This window comes from Penaeus vannamei, chromosome 34, assembly GCF_042767895.1.
Source record: "Penaeus vannamei isolate JL-2024 chromosome 34, ASM4276789v1, whole genome shotgun sequence".
Taxonomy (NCBI): Eukaryota; Metazoa; Arthropoda; class Malacostraca; order Decapoda; family Penaeidae; genus Penaeus; species Penaeus vannamei.
The window spans coordinates 29,001,639-29,024,138 of record NC_091582.1 but is presented as its reverse complement, the minus strand read 5'-3'; the positions used below and the strand labels follow the sequence as shown (position 1 = coordinate 29,024,138).

Sequence of the window (22,500 nt, the reverse complement as noted above, 5' to 3'; positions counted from 1 at the left end):
CCTCCTTGCCCCCCTCGCATCACCCCACCCCTTCCCCCATCTCCTTGCAACCGCGACCATGTTCTCATTATTGCCAACAGTGGCAGACAACCCTTTATCACCGGCGTAATACCTATTGTTCCTAGGCTGAGAAAGGTTCCTTGACGAATGGGCATGGTAACAGGGTACTGTATGCCCCAAGACGTGTGAAAGAGAGAAAGGGAGAGAGAGAGAGAGAAAGGGAACGAGAGAGAGAGAGAGAGAGAGAGAGAGAGAGAGAGAGAGAGAGAGAGAGAGAGAGAGAGAGAGAGAGAGAGAGAGAGAGAGAGAGAGAGAGAGCAGAGAGAGAGAGAGAGAGAGAGAGAGAGAGAGAGAGAGAGAGAGAGAGAGAGAGAGAGAGAGAGAGAGAGAGAGAGAGAGAGAGAGAGAGAGAGAGAGAGAGAGAGAGAGAGAGAGAGAGAGAGCGAGAACGAGAGAGAGAGAGAGAGAGAGAGAGAGAGTCAAGAAAGAGAAAGAGAGAAACGAGAAGAAGGAAAGAAAGGAGAGTTACATAGCTAGACAGACAGATAGACAGACTGACTAATAAACAGATAGAACGGAACGAAGCTACGCCGAAAGAAAGAGAGAGAGAGAGGGAGGGAGAGGGAGAGAGAAGGATTGAAGGCCATTTCGTATCGATTCGAGAATGTTCTGCTGTATTCGTGATTAATTCGTGGGCTTTTAGGAAGGATAATATGATACCGGCAGTTTCGGATGACGTGCATGCGTACGTGCGTGTGTATGCGTGCGTGTCTGTGTATTCTGCGTGTGTATGTGTGTTTGTGTACGCGTACGTGTTTGTTTGTGTGTGTGAGAGAGCGTGTGTGTGTGTGTGTTTGTGTACGCGTACGTGTTTGTTTGTGAGAGTGTGTGTGTATGTGTGTGTGTTTGTATGTATATGTATGTATGTGTTTGCGTGTGTGTGTGTGTGTGTATGTATTTGTGTCTTTGTGTGTATGTTATATGTGTATAGTTCCTCTTTCCAGACTCAGGTTATACATCCATGTGCACCAATAACTACGACCGCACAGCAGACAGAGGTAGAAAAGGAAATTATATGTATGTTGGTATGCGCATGACAGCTTATGTGGGACCGTGCTATCCTTTTTTTTTATTCATAAACGTGTGTGCGTGTGTACATGTGCGTGTGTACATGCGCGTATGTACATGGGCGTGTGAACATGCGCGTGTGTACATGTGCGTGCGATCATGCCGTGTGTACATGTGCGTGTGAACATGCGCGTGTGTATATGTGCGTGTGTGCGTGTGTACATGTACGTGTGCGGATCGGTAATGTGTGCGCTGTCTCGATCCCGTGACGTGAGGTCGTATAGGATGTACCAGAATGATAATGACAAGCTGTCATTTTTGTCGCTAAAGGTGTTACACTGAGAGAGGGGAGGGAGGGGAGGCAGGGGGGAGGAGGAGGGAGGGGGAAGGAAAGGGAGAGAGAGGGCGGGATGAGAGGGGAGGGAGGGAGGGAAAGAGAGAGAGGGGGAGGGGATGAGAGGGGAAGGAGAGAGAGGGGTTGATGAGAGGGGAAGGATGGGGGGAGGAGAAAGAGAGGGGGAAGAGAGGAAGGGGAGGAGAGAGGGGGAAGGGAGGGCAGGGTGAAGAGAGGAGAGGGGGAGGGAGGCAAGGAGAGAGAAGGGAAGGGAGAGGGAGGAAATGACCATATAACAAAAGGAAAGAAAAAAGGACTTAAAAAAAAAGATAAAAGAGAAACGAGAGAAAAGAAAGAAAACAGAACAAGAAAAAAAATAATAATGAAGAACAGATAATCAAAACACAAAAACAAATAAACCAAAATAATCGTATTTTTTCCTTCTTCTTCTTCGTAATGAACGTTAAACATTCAGCGGAAAATCAAACGAAATTAACATAAAGAAAACCTTGGCTTAGAGCTTTACGAAATCTTATAAGATGAAAATGATAGGCCTATAATTCTCACAGGCATGAGTGCATAAGAACGTGCCTTCGTCCTTTCTCCCGTCAAGGATTTCCTTCAAGAGGCAAGATAAGGAGGAGATTAGGGAGGGAGGGAAGGGAGGGAGGGAAGGGAGGGAGGGAGGGACGGAGGGAGGATGGGAGGGAAGGGAGGGAGGGTGGGAGGGAGGGAGGGAGAGAAAGAGAGAGAGAGAGAGAGAGAGAGAGAGAAAGAAAGAGAGAGAGAGAAAGAGAGATAGAGAGAGAGAGAGAGAGAGAGGCAGAGACAGAGAGAGACAGAGACAGAGAGAGAGAGAGAGAGAGAGAGAAAGGCAGAGAGACAGAGACAGACCACATGGTGATACTAGTACAAAAAGGGAAAGGAAGCAAAGAAGAAAAAACACAAAAAGAATACAGAAAATACCCAAAAATAAGAAAAGCACCAAGGCAAGCCAAGGCAAGCCAAGGCAAGCCAAGCCAGGTCAAGCGAAGGCAAGCCAGCGCCCAACCCGAGGGCCGTGAGCCGCGCCATCGACCACCAGGACAGCAGATCGCGCAGGCCATTGTCTCTCTTCCTTACAAGACCTTCCGAATCTTCCTGTGTGCGTAAATACAGCAGGGAGGTGTGTACGTGTGTGCGTGTGTGGGAGTGTTAAGGTATGTGTACATGAGCGGCGCGTTCGGACTCGTTGTCGAGGGACGGTTTCGTGTGTACGGATGAGAGCTTGTGTGTGTGTGTGTGTGTGTGTGTATTTGGGTGTTTTGTGTGCGTGTGGGTGTTTGGTTGTGTGTTTCTGTTTTCTGATTTTACTTTCATTGTGGATATGCATTTTTTCTTGTACAATATATATATATATGTATATATATATATATATATATATATATATATATATATATATATATATATATATATATATATATTTATTTATTTATTTATTTATTTATTTATTTATTTATTTATTTATATATATATATTTATATATATTTACACATTTTCTTCTCTTCTCTCTCTCTCTCTCTCTCTCTATCTCTCTTCCTCTCTCTCTCTATCTCTCTTCCTCTCTCTCTATCTCTCTCTTCCTCTCTCTCTCTCTCTCTCTCTCTCTCCTTTCCTTTAACCCCTCTCTTCTCCCCCCTCCCCCCGCCCGTTCGGCCCCCCTCCCCCCTCCTGACCTTCTACAAAGACCATGAATGTATTGTTAACAAGAGCCACGGGAGGCCGAAGAGGGGAGAAGGGGGAGGGGGGAGAGGGGAAGGAGGGAAGAGGAGGACAAGGAGGTCTGAGGGAGGGAGGCGAAGGAGGGGGGGGATTCTAGGCTCCCCTACCACGCTTGATTTTCGGGCCGGGCGGGGCGTCCAGACCGGGGTAGGGGGGTGGAGGGAGGCGATGAGGGGATGGAGAAAAAGGGGAGAGGAGATGAGGGAATGGAGAAAGGGGCGAGAGAAAGTAAAGGGGAAAGAGGAGGAGCAGAGAGAAGGAGGGGGAGAGGGAGAGGAAAAGGGAGTGGGAACGACAAAAAGGAGATAGAAGATGAGGGAATTGAGAAAAGGGAAAAGGAAGAAGGAGAAATAGAGGAAGAGGGAGAGGTTGATATAGACAGTGCACAAAGGAACAGATATAGAATTTTTTGCTTACACGCATAAAAAGACGGATACATAGAAAGAAAAAGATAAAGAGACAGACTGACAGATTACGAGAGAGAGAGAGAGAGAGAGAGAGAGAGAGAGAGAGAGAGAGAGAGAGAGAGAGAGAGAGAGAGAGAGAGAGAGAGAGAGAGAGAGAGAGAGAGAGAGAGAGAGAGAGAGAGAGAGAGAGAGAGAGAGTAGGGAGGGAACCAACGAGATGCGGGAATTAGATTGAATCGTTTGGTTGGATTATTTTAATCACTATCCCCGCTTGAAGGGCTGAGAGGGGAGAGAGAGAGCGAGTAAAAGGTTGACAGCCAGCTCCCTTCCTCTCCCTCCCCCCTCCCCTTCGCTGCCCCCCTCCCCTCCCCATCGCCCCCTCACCCCCTCCCCTCCCCTTCGCCCCCTCACCCCCTTCCCTCCCCTTCGTCCCCTCACCCCTCCCCTCCCCATCGCCCCCTCACCCCCCCTCCCGCCAACTCAAATGGCTCTGCTCTAATCGAAGTGCAAAGGCAGGCTATTATCGTCTATTTCTGTTTACCCATCAATTTATTCCACCCTTCTTAACTCCGTTCTGTGTCCTCATTTGCTCTGAGGACTAATACAAAGGAATCCTACTTATATTTGCCCTTTGGCTTATCGTTAAAGGAATTTAAACCTTCCAGAGTTCGGCTATAGGGTTAACTATTCCTTCAGACTCTGTGAGGTTAGGATTTTTAAACACACACACACACACACACACAAACACACACACACACACACACACACACACACACACACACACACACACACACACACACACACACACACACACACACACACACACATACACGCCATAACACACACACACATAGATATATATACATACGTGTATGTGTGTGTGTGTGTGATTCTACGTTCACGCCTTGCCCTATTTGTTTACCACTTGTTTTCTTTCTTTTAATTCCTATCTTGATTTCATTTTGTTTTGATAATGATAACGATAATAACAACGTTGATGATGATGATGAGGAGGAGGAGGAGGAAAGGGACGACGATGATGATGATGATAATAATGATCGTCTTCCTCATCATCATCATCATCATCATCATCATCATCATCTTCATCATCATCATCATCATCATCATCATCATCATTATCATCAGTATCATCATCATCACCATCATCTCTCGTTCCCTTTCCTCTATATCCTTATCCTCTCCATCCTCTTTCCGTTCCCCTTCATCTCTCTCTCTCTCCCCTTCCCTCCCTTCTCCGAACAGCCGAGTTTGCTCTCTCAGTAACGTCAGAATCAACAGAATCTTGATAATTAGGAAGTAAAAAATGGCCCTCCTTATATAGCCCCCCCTCCTCTCCCACATCACCCCTCCCCCTCATCCTTGTACCTACTTCCCTCTCCATCCTTTCCCTTCTCCTCCCATTCCCCTTAAAACCACCCCTCCCTTTCCTGCACCTCCCGTTCTCCTTATAACCACTCCATTACACTCCCCCCTCCCTTCCCTTCCCTCCTGTTCCCCTCCCACCCACCCCTCACCTTCACCCACCCCTCCCTCCCCCTCCCCTCCCGTTCTCCTTCACCCACCCCTCCCTCCCCCTCCCCTCCCGCTCTCCTTACACCCACCCCTCCCTCCCCCTCCCCTCCCCCCCCCCCCCCCCCCATCATTGCCTACCTGTTGACCGACCTCATTAGGCAAGAGGGGTTTGACAGGCGAGGGAGAAAAGGAGAGGGAGAGAGAGAGAGAGAGAGAAGAGGAGGGCGGCGAGAGGAGACTGGGTGACACGAAGCGAAGAGGGAACGGGGAGAAGTGAGAAAGGAGAGTGGGAGGAAAAAGGGATGGGAGAGAGAGAGAGAGAGAGAGAGAGAGAGAGAGAGAGAGAGAGAGAGAGAGAGAGAGAGAGAGAGAGAGAGAGAGAGAGAGAGAGAGAGAGAGAGAGAGAGAGAGAGAGTGAGAGAGAGAGAGAGGGAGGCAGAAAGATAGATAGGGAGAGAGAGAGGAAAGAGGAGGGCCGGAAGTGGAGACGGGGTGACATGAATTAAAGAGGGAACGGGGAAAAGGGAGAAAAGGAGAGATGGATAGGGTGAAAAGAGAGATGAAGGGTAAGAGAGAAGAAGGTAATAATGTATGGGAGAGAGAGAGAGGGAGGGAGAGCTAGAGCTAGATAGATAGATAGATAGATAGATAGATAGATAGATAGAAAAGGGGGAAAAAGAAAGAAAAAAAGAGAGAGAAAGAGAAAGATGGAGAGAGAGAGAAAGAGAGAGAGAGCGAAAGAGAAAGAGAGCGAAAGAGAAAGAGAGAATGAGCGAGAGAGAGAGAGAGAGAGAGAGAGAGAAAGAGAGCGAAAGAGAAAGAGAGAATGAGCGAGAGAGAGAGAGAGAGAGAGAGAGAGAGAGAGAGAAAGAAAGAAACAGTATGGGTGAAAGATAAATATGCGAAGTAAAATAAAGAATGAGACCCAGTGAATTGAATAAGCGAAGGAAGAATAATGAAAACCAAATAAAACACCGAATAATGACGGAAAAAAATGAAGAAGGAGAGCAGGAAAAGGAAACGTAATGGTGGATAGATTAAAAAATGAAAACAACAAAAGCGAATCAGAATAGAAAGAATAAAAAGTGTTAATTATGAAACTAATAAATAATGAAAATTATACAGAACGGCATGAACTTAGACTGATAAAAAAGACGTAAAAAAAAAGAAAAAAAAACGGGACGAGGAACATACATCGAAAGACATAAAGAAAACGGAGGTTATAATCACGAGATTCTAAATATATTTTTTGCCGGAATCTCTCTTCTCTCCCACGCTTTCTCTCTCATTCTATCTCTTTCTCTCTATATCTATCTCTCGATGTCGCGTAATAACACAAACTCGATGAATAGGTTTAGGATGAAGATTAAGATAAGAGAAATAAAATAAGAAAATAAGAGAGAAAAGAGAGGAAATCGAAAGAGAGAATGAAACAAAAATATCTAGCAGATACCCGCCCTACGCCATCATATCAACGCGAACTTTACCCCCAAAAGGATAAACAGATCACGGAAACTAAAACAAATAATCAACAGCGATTTTAATAAGCGCGGCTGTGCGTTCCCTCCCGCCGGTATTGCACCAGCGACGCGTCTCGAATCGTGTTCGTGGCGAAATCCTTCCTCTTTCCTTGCTGACGCTCTTCTGTGAGGATTTCCGCAGCGCAGGTGGGTATTGTGCGATTTCTCTGTCTGTCTGTCTGTCTGGTTCTCTGTCAATTTGTTTCCCTGATTCTGTTTTGGTTTGTCTGTTTTTTTTCTCTCTCTCTGTCTCACTCTGTCTCTCTCTCTCCCCCCCTCTCTCTTTCTCTCTATCTATCTATCTATCCATCTATCTATCTATCTATCTATCTATCTATCTATCTATCTATCTATCTGTCTGTCTGTCTGTCTGTCTATCTATCTATCTAGCTAGCTAGCTAGCTCTTTCTCAATCTCTCTCTTTCTCTCTTTCGATTTTTTATTTTTCCCTTCCTCTCCTTTAGGGCGATCTATCTATCATTCAGACTGGCTACAATTTGATTAGACTACGCATTTTTTCCCCTTTTCATCTCTCTCTCCCTTTCCCTCTCTCCCTCTCTCCCTCTCTCCCCCTCTCCCTCCTTCTCCCTCCTTCTCCCTCTCCTTCTCTCTCCTCATTTTTTTCTCCGAAATTCATTCATGTTTCACCCCCCAATAACCACATTTCGTCAATACATAATTTTTTTCCTGGCAAGAGAAAAAAAAGCTTCGTGGTAGCATCTGATCAGCCATCAAACGAAGCAAAGAATCGAAGCTCCGAAATCAGCCCTCAAATGACTAGTCTGAGGCTTCACGGGGCTTCGGAATGGCAATCAGCTGGACACGCAAGACTCGCTCGCTTGCCTTATTCGCCCTCTCTTTTCTTTTCCTGTTCTTCTTCGGTTTTTTTATTATTTTTTTATTTTTTTTTTTTACTCATTTTCTTTCTCTTTAGCAATATATATTTCCATTGTTTTTTATTCTGTTTATTGTTTCTTAGTTTATAGCTTCTTTATCACCATATCTTCTTGTTCCTTCCCTTCCTCCCTTTTTCTTATTTGTCTCTCCCATCCACCTTTTTTCCCTCCGCCTTCTCTCTGTCCCTCTCCTTCCTTTCTTCATCTCCCTCTTCTTCCCTCTATCTTCTTCTCACGCAAAGACCACGCCAAAGACCCCTACCCTCCCCTACGCCCCCCCCCCTTCCTTCCTTCTCTCCCCCTCCCTCTTCTCCCCCTCCTCCCCCACCCCCTAGCCAACGGTCCTGATTGCATGATCTGGATTTAATCCCTTGTTTGCATGCTACAGATCAGTCATCTACGGTTCTCATGTCGTTTCTCTTTGATTTCGGGAATTAATCAAAGTTGGAGAAGAGGAGGAAGAGGGAAGAGAGGGTGGAGAAGGAGGGGGAAGGGGAGGGGAGGGGAGTAAAGAGAAGGGAGGAGGAAGAGGGAAGGGAGTGTTGAGGAGGAAGGTGAGAAGGGGAGAGGAGGGGAGGGGAGGAAAAAGAAAGAGGGGAGGAAGAAGAGAAGGCGGAGGAGGACAACGAAGACGGCGAAGGAAAGGTAGAGGAGATGTGATAATCATAAAAAGTGATAGAGAGAAGAAAGGAAGAAAAAAAAGGCAAAGGAAGGAAGGAAGTGGCGAAGGAGTGGGAGGAAGACGAAAAGGAGAGACACAGGAAGAGAAGAGAAAATTGCAAGTCAGTTTTACCTTTCAGTATTTCGGTGCCTCTGATCAAATAAATGGTTTTGATGTCCAAGCAAAAACGGAAGAGAAAAAAAATCGAATTTGCTGAAGAGAGAGAGGAGGAGGGAGAGAAAGAGGGAGGATGAGAGAGAGAGAGGGAGGAAGAGAGAGAGAGAGGGAGGAAGAGAGAGAGAGAGGGAGGAAAAGAGAGAGAGAGGGAGGAAAAGAGAGAGAGAGGGAGGAAGAGAGAGAGAGAGGGAGGAAGAGAGAGAGAGAGAGAGAGAGATAAAGAGAGAATGAGATAAACAAACAGAAAAGCAAACACACACGCACACGACGAGCCAGACAGAGAGAGGGAAAGATCGTCCAGAATGCGAAAGAGAGAGGGAGAAAAGGGCGGAGATCCTGCTATAAAGGATCGAATGCCTAGGTCAGAGGAATGCAATTGTCTTTCCGCCCTTATTTCTCGCAGGCATTTGTTGCTCCCGATCCCCTTCCGGCCGGCGACCCCGTTTTCTGTTAAGAGGATGTTTATTGCTTGATGTAAACAAAAAAAAAATATGTAAGAAAAAATGTTGACGCGTTTTTTTTCGTTCGTTTAAAGCTAAATCATTTTCAGGGGATGAATGTTGAGAAAATATGCGCTGCGTCTTTCTGTGCTTTTGGGCGTTCATTGTGAATTGTTCCTCGTTCATTTTCGTACTCGGAATTGTCCAAGAAAACAAGTCACAACAATCATATATACATGTACACAGACATTCAACACTATATATAAATTATATATATATATATATATATATATATATATATATATATATATATATATATATATATATATATATACGCTATTATATAATCTTGTGAATGTGTGAATATAGATATAGATATAGATTCATATGCATATACATGCATATATATATATATATATATATATATATATATATATATATATATATATATATATATATATATATATATATATATATACATATATATATAAAACCCTGCAGTGAAACTCTACTGACCCTGAGTTGTAAACGATAATAGAAGAGCCCCCCACCCCACCCCCACCCCACCCCCACCCCCAACCCCTGGCCCTACAGGACACGCGCCTCCCCATGACAGGCTTGACACACCGCGCCCATCATACAAATTGCTGCCTCCTCATCCACCGTCATCCGGGGGGGGGGGGGGAGGCCTGGTGCGTTAGAGAAGGAATGGGAGAGAGAGAAAGGGAGTGAAAGGGGTGAGCAAAGAGAGGTAGACAGATTGATAGATAGATAGTGGGAGGGAGAGAGAGAGGAGAAAGATAGATAGATAGACAGATAGATAGATAGAGAGAGAGAGAGAGAGAAGACAGAGCAACGCACCTGAGATAGCGAACGGCAAAAAGACAAAACGAAAGAGAGAAAGAGATAACGCGGGAGGACATCGAGAGAATAGAAATCTGGAGGGGAGAAAACGGGTAATAAAAAAGGACACGAGGAAAGACAGCGAAAGAGGGGAAACAGTGAGAAACCGAGAGAAAAACGAAAGTAAATGACACAGAAAGTGAAGGAATGGTGAGCATCCATCGCAAGGGTGAGAAGAAGTGGGAGAGAAAAGGAAGGAAGAGGAAATGGTGATAAAAAGTAGAAAAGTATATATATCTCCTTCATAAATATAGAATTAAAAATAACAATAATAAAGAAAATATGCTACGATATTCACAGTAAACAAAAGGAAAATAACAACAACAACAATGACAACAGACAGCAGCGACAACAACAATAATTGCCTCATTAAAACAAAGGAAAATGTGAAAACAATAAACCCATCGAACGACGAGAAACGGACAAAGGAAGGGAGAAGAAAGAGAAAATCGAAGAGCAAGAGAAGAGGTAATAATTGTTAATAACGTAAGTGAGATTGACATGAAAGATAACAGGTGTTCCATTGGTCTAACAAAGCATCCATCATGTTATTGAGATGTTGCTCGCGTCCACCAATCAGGAGACAGAGCGAGAGAGAGAAGCTCGGTGATTGGCTGGTCAGTTTGCGACCATGGAAGCTGGCGGAGGGAGGAGAGAGAGGGAGAGAGTAAGAAAGGGAAGAAGGAGGGGAGGGAGGGAGGGAGGGAGGGAGGGAGGGAGGGAGGGAGGGAAGAAGGGAAGGAAGGAAGGAAGGAGAGTGAGGGAGGGAGGGAGGTAGGGAGAGGGAGGGAAGGAGGGAGGGAGGGAAAGAAAGAAGGAGGAAGGAGAGGAAGGAGAGGAGAGGGAGAGAGGAAGGGAGAGAGAGAAAGAGGGGGGTGGGGAGTCGGAGAGAGAGAGAGAGAGAAAGAGAGAAAGAGAGAGGGGGGGAAGACAGATAGACAGGCAACACAGAAACAGAAAAGAAACAGAGAAAGAAGCAAAAACAGAAACAGACAACGCAAAACGAACCGAAAATGAGTCAAACTGTGAGCACGCCCTCCCCCCCCCAAAAAAAAAAAAGGAAAAAAAAAACAGGATACAAAAAATACAGTAGCATAACAGAACAGTGACTGACGGTATCGTAATAAAAAAGCAAAATTACATTACGATTGACAAATGACACCGCGTTCCCTATAAATGACTCGGCCCGGCTCATTATCTTGATAGAAATGATATCGAATTACCTTAATTAAATTATAACGATGACGTCACGTTTTAACAATCCGTCCAAATGAATATAAAAGAACGCGCGCTTCATCATTATCAAATATACGTAGATAATGATAATAATGATTTAAAAAAAAACAGTAAATAAGAAATTTCAAATAAAAAAGAGTAAACCCGGCTATGATATTCAAATTTCCTCTCCCTGTTATGTTTACACGACAAATTCACATCCTCTGGGTAAAAAAATATATAAATATTTATACACTTTTCCCGGGAGCTGGGAGTGTAAATTGGTTAGTCTGAGGAAAAAAGGAAAAAAATCGAGACAAGAGTTGGAACAAGTGGGAGATGGATAGATAGGGAGATAGATAAACTGGCGGAGTGGTGGGATAGGAAGTGGATGGAGGGAAGAAGGGAGAGGAAGGAGGGAGAGAGAGAGAGAGAGAGAGAGAGAGAGAGAGAGAGAGAGAGAGAGAGAGAGAGAGAGAGAGAGAGAGAGAGAGAGAGAGAGAGAGAGAGAGAGAGAGAGAGAGAGAGAGAGAGAGAGAGAGAGAGAGAGAGAGAGAGAGAGAGGAGAGATTTAGAGGGACAAAGGCAGAAACAAACAATGAACACTCCCTTCATAGCTCACAAAAAAGACAAAAAAAAAAAAACATTCACAAAAAAATAATTAAAAAAATAGAAATAAAAGTTATAAAATGTCAGAACAAAAACAAAAAACAAGAGAGAGCAAGAAAAAACGGAAACATAAAACAAAAAAGAGTGTGAAGAGAAAAACAGAACAGGATGAAATTATATCCAGCTGCGACAAGGCTCGACACGGTGAGTGTGACACCACCGAATTGCAGGTCCACAGTGAGGACGAAGAGGGCGGGGGGAGGGGGAGGGAGGGAGGCCTAGGACGGAGGGAAAGGGGAGCGGGAGGGAGGGAGGGAGGGAGGGGGGCCTAGGGCGGAGGGAAAGGAGAGCGGCAGGGAGAGAGGGAGGGAGGGGGCCTAGGGCGGAGGGAAAGGAGAGGGGCAGGGAGGGAGGGAGGGAGGGGGGCCTAGGGCGGAGGGAAAGGAGAGCGGCAGGGAGGGAGGGAGGGAGGGGGCCTAGGGCGGAGGGAAAGGAGAGCGGCAGGGAGGGAGGGAGGGGGGCCTAGGACGGAGGGAGGGAGGGAGGGGGGCCTATGACGGAGGGAAAGGGGAGCGGGAGGGAGGGAGGGAGGGAGGGAGGGAAGCACAGTTAAGCAGTGATGGAAGGGTGATGGGCAGGAGAGCTGCGATGGAGTGATGGAAAACGCAAAACGAAACATGATGGGAAAGACCGTATCTGTTTGTCTGTGATGGGAATGTGTGTGAGTGTGTGTGCTTGTGTGTGAGAGAGTCAGTGAATAAGTGTGTAAGTGAGAGGGTAAGTAAGTGAGAGAGAGAGATAGAGATAGATAGAGATAGATAGATAGATAGATAGATAGAGAGAGAGAGAGAGAGAGAGAAAGAAAGTGAGTGTGCGTATGTATCTGTCTATCTGCATTTACTTGCCTCTACGTATGAGGAACCCACCACACCCGTATATGAAAAGCAACTTAACATCACCCTCTATCCAGCAAGTGCAACGCCATTTCAACCCAAATTCGCAAGTGTGCAAAGGCCCTCCATGATATGTTTCATTTTATAACGTTCAACATCCACAACTAATGACATAATTTACTCACGGATAATGTTGCATCTGCGAGAGTTGGTTCCTTACCTGGAAAGAGATAATGCAATTATTAGTACGCTTTTCATAATGAAATATGCTCACAAAGCGTAGAGAGCAAACGAGGCAGAGAAAGTGAGACTACATTTCTTACAACAAAGTGGACTGGATGAGAGTGGGAGCAAGAATTTAACAATTAATTGCAACAACGATAATGTTTGGAATCATTATTATAATAACAGCAAAAACATTAATGATAATGATAATAATAATGATAATAGTAATAATAATAATGATAATAATAATAATAATAACAACAATAATAATGACAATGATAATAGTAATAATAATAACATAATAGATAAACAAAAACGTATACCAACAACAACGACAACAACAGCATATCCCTACTCCCCCCCCTCACTCCCCAACCCCCCAACCCCCATCCAGTCCAAATAACGAATTCCAATTATCACAGAAATTGCATAACGGCTCTTAATTGTGCTTGACAAAAATGAGAAAAGCGCCAAGGAATTTCCCATTAAAAGGAGCCGCTGGGACAGACCTCCGAGATTTCTCTGATTAGACCCACACGCGGATTAGGGATTAGGGATTAGGGATTAGGGATTAGGGCTGGTAAAGAGCTGGTTGTGTATTTTTATCGCGGTTGTTTGGGTTGTTTGGTCGTTTCGTTAGTGTTATTGTTGTTGTTATCATTGACATTAATACTATTATTTCTATTATTGTTTTCATTATTATTTTTTATGACTGTTATTTTAAGTATTCCTGTTATCATGGTTATTATTATCATTATCATTGTAATTATTTTAGTACTAGTATCGATTTTGATAACATAACTATTATTATTATTATCACTATCATCATTATTGCTGTTATCATTTGGTGTATTTATTTACTTATATTTTATAGTAATTTTCTTTTCTTCTAGTTTATCATTACTATCTTAGGAAATCCATTAAAGATATAGATGATCGCAACTTCTAACGTCATAACTACCTTCGTTACTATCAATATCAATATCACCATCGTCATAAAATCATCATACTTTCGTCTCCATCTATTCCTCATCACCCCCCCCCCCCCTGTCATTCCCCTCTCACTACCCCCTTCTTCGGAAAGTTTTCTCCCCTCCCCCTCTTTCACACACACCCCCCTCTTCCCTTCCCCATCATCACCCACCCGAGGGAGCGAGGGTGGGGGGGGGCGAGAGGGGCGGTGAGGGGAGGGGCGAGAGGGGCGGTGAGGGGGGGGGGGGGGGAGCGGCGGTGAGGGAGGTGGGAGGTGGGGGGCAGGCTTCCCTTTAATAGACCATTAACTTCAAGTAATTGATGAATCCTGGACTGTTTCTCGATTTAAACTTGGCGCCGGTTTGTAGTTTTGTGTATCGTGTTGTCACACCAAGACGAATATGCTTTCTAGAGCCATTTGTTTGTCTGTGTTATCTCTAATTATATATGCATATTTTTTTACTGTTTCTTTTTCTTTGTTGTTGTTGCTATATTTGTTTGTTTTTTTCTTGTTTTTGTTTTTGCTTTTTTTGACGTTTCTCAAAATCCTTTCCATTTTCCTTCCTTTTCTATTTTCTCCTTGATTTTCCTTGGACTTCTTATCGCCTCTAATTTCTCCCAGTCTTCCTTCATATTCCGACATTAACTTCCTTCCTCCTACCTTCTCCCCCTCCCTTCTTCTTCCTTTTCTTTCCTCCACCTTGCCTTCCTCTCCTCTTTCCCTTCCCCTTCCCTTCCTCCCTCCCTTTGTTTCCCCGTTTCCCTACCATCCTTCCTTTCCCCTTCCCCTCCTCCCCCTTTCCTTCCCCTCCTCCCCCCATGTCCTTCCTCCCCCTCTCCTTCCCCTCCTTCCCCCTTTCCTTCCCGTCCTCCTCCCCCCTTTTTCCTTCCCCTCCTCCCCGCCTTTCCTTCCCCTCCTCTCCCCTTTTTCCTTCCCCTCCTTCCCACCTTCCCCCCCCTCCCTCCCTCTCCTCACTGCCTTCCCTCCCCTTCCTCTCCTCTCTCTCCACCCTTAATCCAGTGTGGTCACGCTATGTTATCTGTTGAAACCTTTGAAGGTTTTCGGGATTTCCGTTGACGAAAGGAGGATGGGGAAAAGGAGAGGAAAAGGGGAAAGAGAGAGAGAAGGACGAACACATTCATATAAGTAGGAAGAGAAAGATAGGGTGAATAAGAGAGAAAGAGGAGGGAGAGAGAGAAAGAGAAAGAGAGAGAGAGAGAGAGAGAGAGAGAGAGAGAGAGAGAGAGAGAGAGAGAGAGAGAGAGAGAGAGAGAGAGAGAGAGAGAGAGAGAGAAAGAAAGAAAGAAAGAAAGAAAGAAAGAAGGAAGAAAGAAATAAAGAAAGAAGGAGGAAAGAAAGAAAGAAGAAAGAAAGAAAGAAAGAAAGAAAGAAAGAAAGAAAGAAAGAGAGAAAGAAAGAAAGAAAGAAAAAGAAAGAGAGAGAGAGAGAAAGAGAGGGAGGGGGGGGAGAAATAAATGAGAGAGAAATGTATGGATAAGAGGATAAAAAAGTGTATACATGTATAATACAAAGAAAAAGATTGATAGACAATAGTTAAATAAACAGATAATTGGAGAGAGAGATCGACACATAAATAGATAGAAGGATAGACAGATGTAGAAAATGCGACAGACAGACAAACGCCGGAACGAATTTCAACAGAAAAGGCAAAAACATTCGAGAAAATAAGCATGAACAAGGAAAGGCAAAAAGATAGATTGTTAAATAACAATATTGATTATCTATCAACCACAACTGTTATTACCCGCAGCCCAGGGAATCTATTTTTATCTTCTGGGAGTTTCATGCGAGGATTTTAGGAAAGAAAAAAAGACAAAGAAAAAGAAGAATAGAGGAGTAAGGGGGAGGAATAACAGGAGCAAAGGTAGACTAATGGAGAGACATAAAACAGAAGAAGGAGAAAGAGAGGGAGAAAGAGATGGAGAGGGGAAGGGAAAAGGAAAGGGGGTGGGAAAGGGAGAGAGAAAGAGCGAGAGAGATGAAGAAGGAGAGATAGAGACAGATAGATAGATATATATATAGAGAGAGAGAGAGAAGTAAACAAGGAGGAACAAAGAGATAGAGTTAAAGACAAAGACAAGGGTAATGAGGTAAGAGGCTATGGGGGGAGGGGGAGGAAAGGGGTCGAGGGGGGGGGAGTCCAAGTACATAATCTGACAATCTTACTTAAGAATAATTTTCGACCCTCTCATTTCCAACATTATTCTGGCCTGTTATTGATTCGTTAATTGGTCCGACGAGTCAAGTATCACTTAGCTACTGTACTTATAAGAATTCGAGCCAGTCATTACAGGTCACACGAGGTTTATTATGTACCAATATAAGCCCAATTATGCATTGTCTTAACAAGGTAATTAGCTTGCCTCACCATTTAACTGCGGTTTTCAACAGACTCTTACCCAGGACGTCAGATATTAATGGTTGGCTGACAGGCAATGTTACCAACATGGGACACTGATCCCTGGCTGGCAGTGTTGCCAGTTCTGGGGAGCATGACTCATTTATCAAACTTAGTTGTTGAGCACCGGGGTTCTGGTCTCGTAATACATATTCTTTCTAGAGATATGTTGTTTTCATTTTCGTTTAATTAAAAACAATCTATTTTTATATAAATCGTTGCATCAAACTTACATACATCTAGCATATTCGCAATAAATATCGCAGTTTTTATCGGCAACTTGATCTCCGAACTGGTAACGACGCAGCACTCTCGTCCTCTGATTCGCTTCCAAGAAGCCATCAACAAGTCACTCTGGATTTTCGCTTAGATTTTGTTCCTCCCGCGCAGTTTTCTTTTTCTTTTTGTAGTTTTTTTATCCATCCAACAGTTTGTTTGATTTACTTAGCTTTATTTGTATGTTTGCTTATACATTCACCCTTGTGAGAGAGCAAATGAATGTTTCTGTGTAAGGAGTTTTCTGACAATCAATTACTTTTATCGTATTTTTAGGAAAAACGAATTTTTCTAATTTTCCTGTCTGTCTGTACGCAATCACATGTAATTTTATAATATTCATACAAGCCAAGTCTGCGTGACTATGTTGATGATATTTCGGCGAAACTTCATTGTTGACTGACTTTGAAAAGTAGTTCCCATGACAGTAAATGAAACGTGATGCGCCGGTCCCGTAGATTTATTTAGACTTTGGAGGAAACGAGAATTCTGGAGCGTGTTGAATTATTTACAAGGAGAGAGGCAAGCGAACAGCTGACTAATATAACATCAATTTAGATATATATAGCAACTTAAACCATATGCCTATAAATAACACCGACCTCACCAAAACAAGTAAAAGGAAGGCCTATAGAAGGCAGAGAAGGTATTTGAGAAAATCTAGCTGGGAGACAGAAAGGCGTAATCTCTGAGAGGAGTTGAAATTAATGACTGTTTCACATGCCAACCTCAGCTTAGGCCCGTGGTGGCGAGGAGGAAGAGGAAGAGAGAGAGGGGAGGAAGAGGAAGAGAGAGAGGAGGGAGGGAAAGGGGGGAAGAGGGAGGAGAAAGAAGGGAAAGGGGGGAAGAGGGGGAGGGGCAGGGGGTGAGGAGGGGAGGGACGGGGTGGGAGGAGGCAAGTACCTGGCGCAGGCAATAATGAAGAGAAGATACACAGGTGAGATAACGCATCTGGAGCGGTGATGGTGTGGGGGGGGGGGGGGGGGAGATTGTTTTCTGATAACTTGGGAAAACAGTTAATCGACCGTAGCTGTTTGTTTTATACCTTGCCTTCTCTTGCGTCGTATGAACCTTTAAAGACTAGAATTTCACTGGCACGGACGCTCACTCACACACATATATGTATATATATGTGTATATATATGTATATATATATATATATATATATATATATATATATATATATATATATTGGAAAATAATCTATGCTGTCCAGAAATTAATAAGGTGGCGTTGGTCTGTGTCTGCTCGTACAGGTAAAGACAAATATATATAATTACATTTCTGTCAGAATTCTTTTTTCTACCTTATTCCGCTACCATTCCCTTACCGCCCGTGCATGCAACAGAACCCGGCAGCATGCAACAAAACCCGGCCGCATGCAACAGAACCCGGCCGCAAGCAACGGAACCCGGCCGCATGCAACAGAACCCGGCCGCATGTAACAGAACCCGGCCGCAAGCAACGGAACCCGGCCGCATGCAACAGAACCCGGCCGCATGCAACAGAACCCGGCCGCATGCAACAGAACCCGGCCGCACGCAACAGAACCCGGCCGCAAGCAACGGAACCCGGCCGCATGTAACAGAACCCGGCCGCAAGCAACGGAACCCGGCCGCATGCAACAGAACCCGGCCGCATGCAACAGAACCCGGCCGCATGCAACAGAACCCGGCCGCATGCAACAGAACCCGGCCGCATGCAACAGAACCCGGCCGCATGCAACAGAACCCGGCCGCATGCAACAGAACCCGGCCGCATGCAACAGAACCCGGCCGCATGCAACAGAACCCGGCCGCATGCAACAGAACCCGGCCGCATGCAACAGAACCCGGCCGCATGCAACGGAACCCGGCCGCATGCAACAGAACCCGGCCGCATGCAACAGAACCCGGCCGCATGCAACAGAACCCGGCCGCATGCAACAGAACCCGGCCGCATGCAACGGAACCCGGCCGCATGCAACGGAACCCGGCCGCACGGAGACCAGCCTCGTGCAGCAGAGCGCGCGCTGGCTCGGGGGATGAAGCCCTGGGAGAGGCAGCATCCAGCTTCTTTTCGCTGATGGATGCTTGGATGGCGTAGGCGCCGTCAGGAAGGAGTTAGGGAGGTAATGCTTCTAGATTGATGGCTTGTGCGTGAGTTGAGGAAGATACCCTCCCTCCCCCTCCCCCCTCTCCTCCCTCTTTCTTCTCCTTCCTTTACTTATTCTTTCTTAGGAATGTATGAAAAGAAGGGGGAATATTCTCAAAAGAACGAAAATGTACGTAGTTTTTCATACCTCCGTTTTTTTCTCTCTCTCTTTCTTTTTTTTCTCTTTTTTTTCTTCTTTCTTTTTTGTCAGTTAATTATTCTCTCCTCTCACCCCTCCCCCCCCCAAGAAAAAACTATAACAATAATGATAATAATAACTCTTTCCTTTTTTCTTTTTTTTCAGTTTTATAATTCGAAGCGACTCCCTCCTTCGTCCTTCCCTCTTCTTAATATTTCACATATAATCCAAATATGTCTGGGGAAAAAAATGTTGTACGGAAATCTATGGCCGCTAATTATAATATATTACAGGTATGGAAGCTTTCGAAAATTAGATTGGGTGCGGGTAGTGGGGAGGGGAGAGCACAGGGAGTGGGGAGGGGAGAGCACAAGGAGTGGGGAGGGAAGGGCACAGGGAGTGGGGAGGCAAGGGCACAGGAAGTCGTGAGAGAAGAGCACAGGGAGTGGACAGGTGAGAACACAAGGAGTGGGGAATGGAGAACACAGGAAGTGGGGAGGGGAGCGCACAGGGAGTGGGGAGAGAATGCCGGATTTGCCTGTTTCTAATCTTATCTTGGAGGGGAGAATTCGTGAGAGAAGACGCAGAGGGGAGCGAAAGAAGAGAGGAAAAGAGAAAGGTGATAATTATACGAACAGAAAAAGAACAGCCTGCAGAATTATGTTTTTTAATTTTGGCTTTCGATTTTCCCTTATTTTCAGGCCTTCGTTTTTTTAGTTTTTTTTCTTTTCTTTTTTTTCATTATCGCATCTCCGTTTCGCCTTCACCTTCTTTTCTCTCTTTTTAGTTTCTTTCTAACTCTTTTATTATACTTTTTTTCTTCTCGTTCTCTTCCTTCCCCTTTTTCTCTCCCTTCTTTACTTCATTTTCTTCCTCGGTCTCCTTCTCCTCCTTTTTCTTCTTTTTTATCTTTATTTTCCTCTTTTTCTCCCTTTAATTCTCCTCCTCTCCTCCTCTTCCTACTCTTCTTCTCACCCTCTCCTCCTCCTCCTCCTCCCCTTCTCATCCCTCTCCTCCTCCTCCTCTCCTCCTCACCCCTCTCCTCCACCTCCTCCTCCTCTCCTTCTCCCCCCTCTCCTCCTCCTCCTCTCCTCCTCACCCCTCTCCACCTCCTCCTCCTCTCCTTCTCCCCCCCCTCTCCTCCTCCTCCTCCTCTCTTTTCATCTGCATTCACAGACTATCCGCACTCTATGGGCCACTCAACGAGCCTTTGTGTCGCCTACGCTCACTCCCGGGCCCCCTATTGTATGGGCACGCGGCTCACACGTGGAATCCCATAGTGCTGGTCACGTGGTCGGGGATCGCTCATGTGTACGTGTGCGTGTGTGTCCCTGGTGTCCCTAATCCGGAGATTTTCTAACTCCCTGTCCAATTATCATGAGTGTGTGGTTAACATCTGGTATGCGGCGCTCACTTTTTAAGTCTGTCTGTCTGTCTGACTGTCTGGCCCCGTTTGCTTGTTTGTCTGTTTGTCTGTCTATCTGTCTTTTTCTGTATTGCAACCCCCACCCCCCCTCCCCCTTCCTCTTTCTCTTTCTCTATACTCCTCATTTTCCGTTTCCTCCTGTTCCTCCTCTTCTTCCTATTCTTCCTCATCCTCTTCCTTCTCGTTCTACATTTCCATGTCCTCCCTTCCTCTCCTTCCAGCAGGTTGTCAGCCCCCCCCTCTCTCTCTCTCTCTCTCTCTCTCTCTCTCTCTCTCTCTCTCTCTCTCTCTCTCTCTCTCTCTCTCTCTCTCTCTCTCTCTCTCTCTCTCCTTTTCCCTTTCCTCCTGTTCCTTCTCATTCTGCATTTCCATTTTCTCCCTTCCCTCTCCTTCCAGCAGGTTGTCAGCCCCTTCTCTCCTCTCTCCCTTCCCCTCGTCCTTCCATCCTGCCCTTAAATCATGCTGTTGGACACCTTGCCTCGCTCCCTTGGCTTCCCCTCAAGTCTGTGTATCTCCCCTCATCAACTACTCTCCCCTCTCCCGCCTCTCCCCTCTCCCCTCTCCCCTCTCCCGCCTCTCCCCTCTCCCGCCTCCCGCCTCTCCTTTCTCCCGGTTCCTCCCTCTCTTGCCTCTCCCCCTCTCCCACCTCTTCCTCTCCGCCCCCTCCCCTTCCCGCCTCTCCCCTCTTCCGCCCTCCCCTCTCCCCTGTCTTGCTTCCCTACTCTCGTCTCTCATTGCCACCCTCTCCCTCCCTCTCCTTTTAATCCTCTCCTCTCTCCCTCTTCTTATTTGTACGTAAACGCTTACACCTGCCTCCTATTTACCGTATTCTTCTACTTTTTTCTGATTCTCTCTCTCTCTCTCTCTCTCTCTCTCTCTCTCTCTCTCTCTCTCTCTCTCTCTCTCTCTCTCTCTCTCTCTCTCTCTCTCTCTCTCTCTTTCTATATCTATCTGCCTATCTATCGATCTATGTATCTATCGATCTATTTATCTATCTCTCACTCTCTCTTCCTCTTTTCTTTCTCTTCCCCCCCCCATCTCTCTCTCTCTCTCTTCCTTTTTTTCTTTCTCTTTCTCTCCACCCCCCCCTCTCTCTCTCTCTCTCTCTCTCTCTCTCTCTCTCTCTCTCTCTCTCTCTCTCTCTCTCTCTCTCTCTCTCTCTCTCTCTCTCTCTCTCTCTCTCTCTCTCTCTCTCTCTCTCTCTCTCTCTCTCTCTCTTTGTCTCTCCATTTCCCCTTCTCTCAATTTCCCCCTCTCTCTCTTTTCACTCTCCTCAATCCCTCTATCTCTCTCTCTCTCTCTCTCCCCCTCTCCATCCACTCCATACCCTCCCCTTTTCTCTCTGTCTCCTTCATCAAAATGCAAAAGGGAAGAGGAGGAGGAAGAAAGAAAGAGGAGGCAAGAATGAAAGAGAATGTTCCTTTGCAACTTACCAGTCTGGGGAAGGGAGGGGGGAATTCCGAAGGGAATAAAAACACCAAGATAAAAAGGAGGCGGGGGAGGAGGGGGGAGGAGGGGGGAGTGGAGTAGGAGGAGGAACGGTAGTAGGAAGAGGAGGAAGGAAGGGTAAAGTTGGAGGAGGAAGAGAAAAGAGGGAAGAAGGGGAAAAGGGGAGAAGAGGAGGAAGAAGGAGGAGGAGGAAGAGAAAGAAGAAGAGAAAGAAATAGAGGGGAAGGATCCTATTCTGCAAGGTAATGGACCTCCAAACACCCTTCCCCGCCTCACCCCCTTCTCCCACTCCTCCCCATCTCCCCCTCTACCCTCCTCCCCCTCTTCGTCCCCCCTCCCTCCTCTTCCAGCTTACTCTCGTTGCCTCTGTAAACAATGCCATTTCTTTGCTCCTTGTTGACAGCCTTATGAGGTATTTTGTCTTGGGGTTGACTTAAAGGGGTTGGGGGAGGATGGGGGGTTGAAGGGGAGTTGAAAAAAAGGGGTAAGGGGTTGGGGCGGGGGGGGTAGGCTTGGGAGGGAGGGAGAGGGGGTGGGAGGGGAGAAATTATTCATAATTCTTGCTTTATTCTTCCTCTTTCTCAGGTTTCTCCTTTGTCTGAAAGTTGGTTTTCAGATCTATCCCATTGTTTTCTCATTTTTGAGATAACGGCTTCATTAATGCATAAAATAAAGATTTTTATAAACGTTTTTTTTTTTCTTTTATGAGCAGAGTACTGAGGATAACGCCTTTAAATAATGCAAGAATAATGGTGCAGAGTAAATGAATTTGACTCCTAGGTACTCTTGTCGTAAAGATAAGAATTCATTCATTGCTTATCATAATCTGTTTTCTGGCTTATTTTTTGTTGTTGTTAGTTTTGTTTTTTTGTTTGTCCTGTGAGGATTTTCTAATACTTTTTTATTTGTATTTTTCCTCTTGTATTACCTATGCTCCGTCTCCTTCCTCATCTCTTTCCTTCCTCTCTTTCTCTTTACTCTTCTTTACTCTCCCTCTTTCCTTCGTCTCATCTTCCTCTCTCTCTCTCGCTCAAGAATAAGAC

At 45.4% G+C, this 22,500-nt stretch overlaps 2 protein-coding genes across 2 annotated transcripts in view; one reads left to right on the top strand and one right to left on the bottom strand.

Annotated features, from left to right (window-relative positions):
• LOC113823267 (transcriptional repressor scratch 2) overlaps positions 1–16,376 on the bottom strand; it is a 58,550-nt gene extending 42,174 nt beyond the window's left edge. The window contains exons 1-3 of the mRNA XM_070113499.1: positions 16,272–16,376; positions 16,036–16,192; positions 12,603–12,637 (exon numbers count right to left, since the gene is read on the bottom strand). Coding sequence (XP_069969600.1) covers positions 12,603–12,637; positions 16,036–16,192; positions 16,272–16,376 — 297 coding nt within the window. The remainder of the gene's footprint in view (positions 1–12,602; positions 12,638–16,035; positions 16,193–16,271) is intronic.
• Positions 16,377–17,669: 1,293 nt separating this feature from the next.
• On the top strand, positions 17,670–18,395 carry LOC138859271 (basic salivary proline-rich protein 1-like). The gene has a single exon (XM_070113498.1). The coding sequence runs from the start codon at positions 17,670–17,672 to the stop codon at positions 18,393–18,395; it is 726 nt and encodes a 241-aa protein (XP_069969599.1).
• Positions 18,396–22,500: the final 4,105 nt, after the last annotated feature.

What these genes read in the sequence shown, in the direction of transcription:
- LOC138859271 (XM_070113498.1), top strand. Translation starts at nt 17,670, where the DNA reads ATGCAACAAAACCCGGCCGCATGCAACAGAACCCGGCCGCAAGCAACG.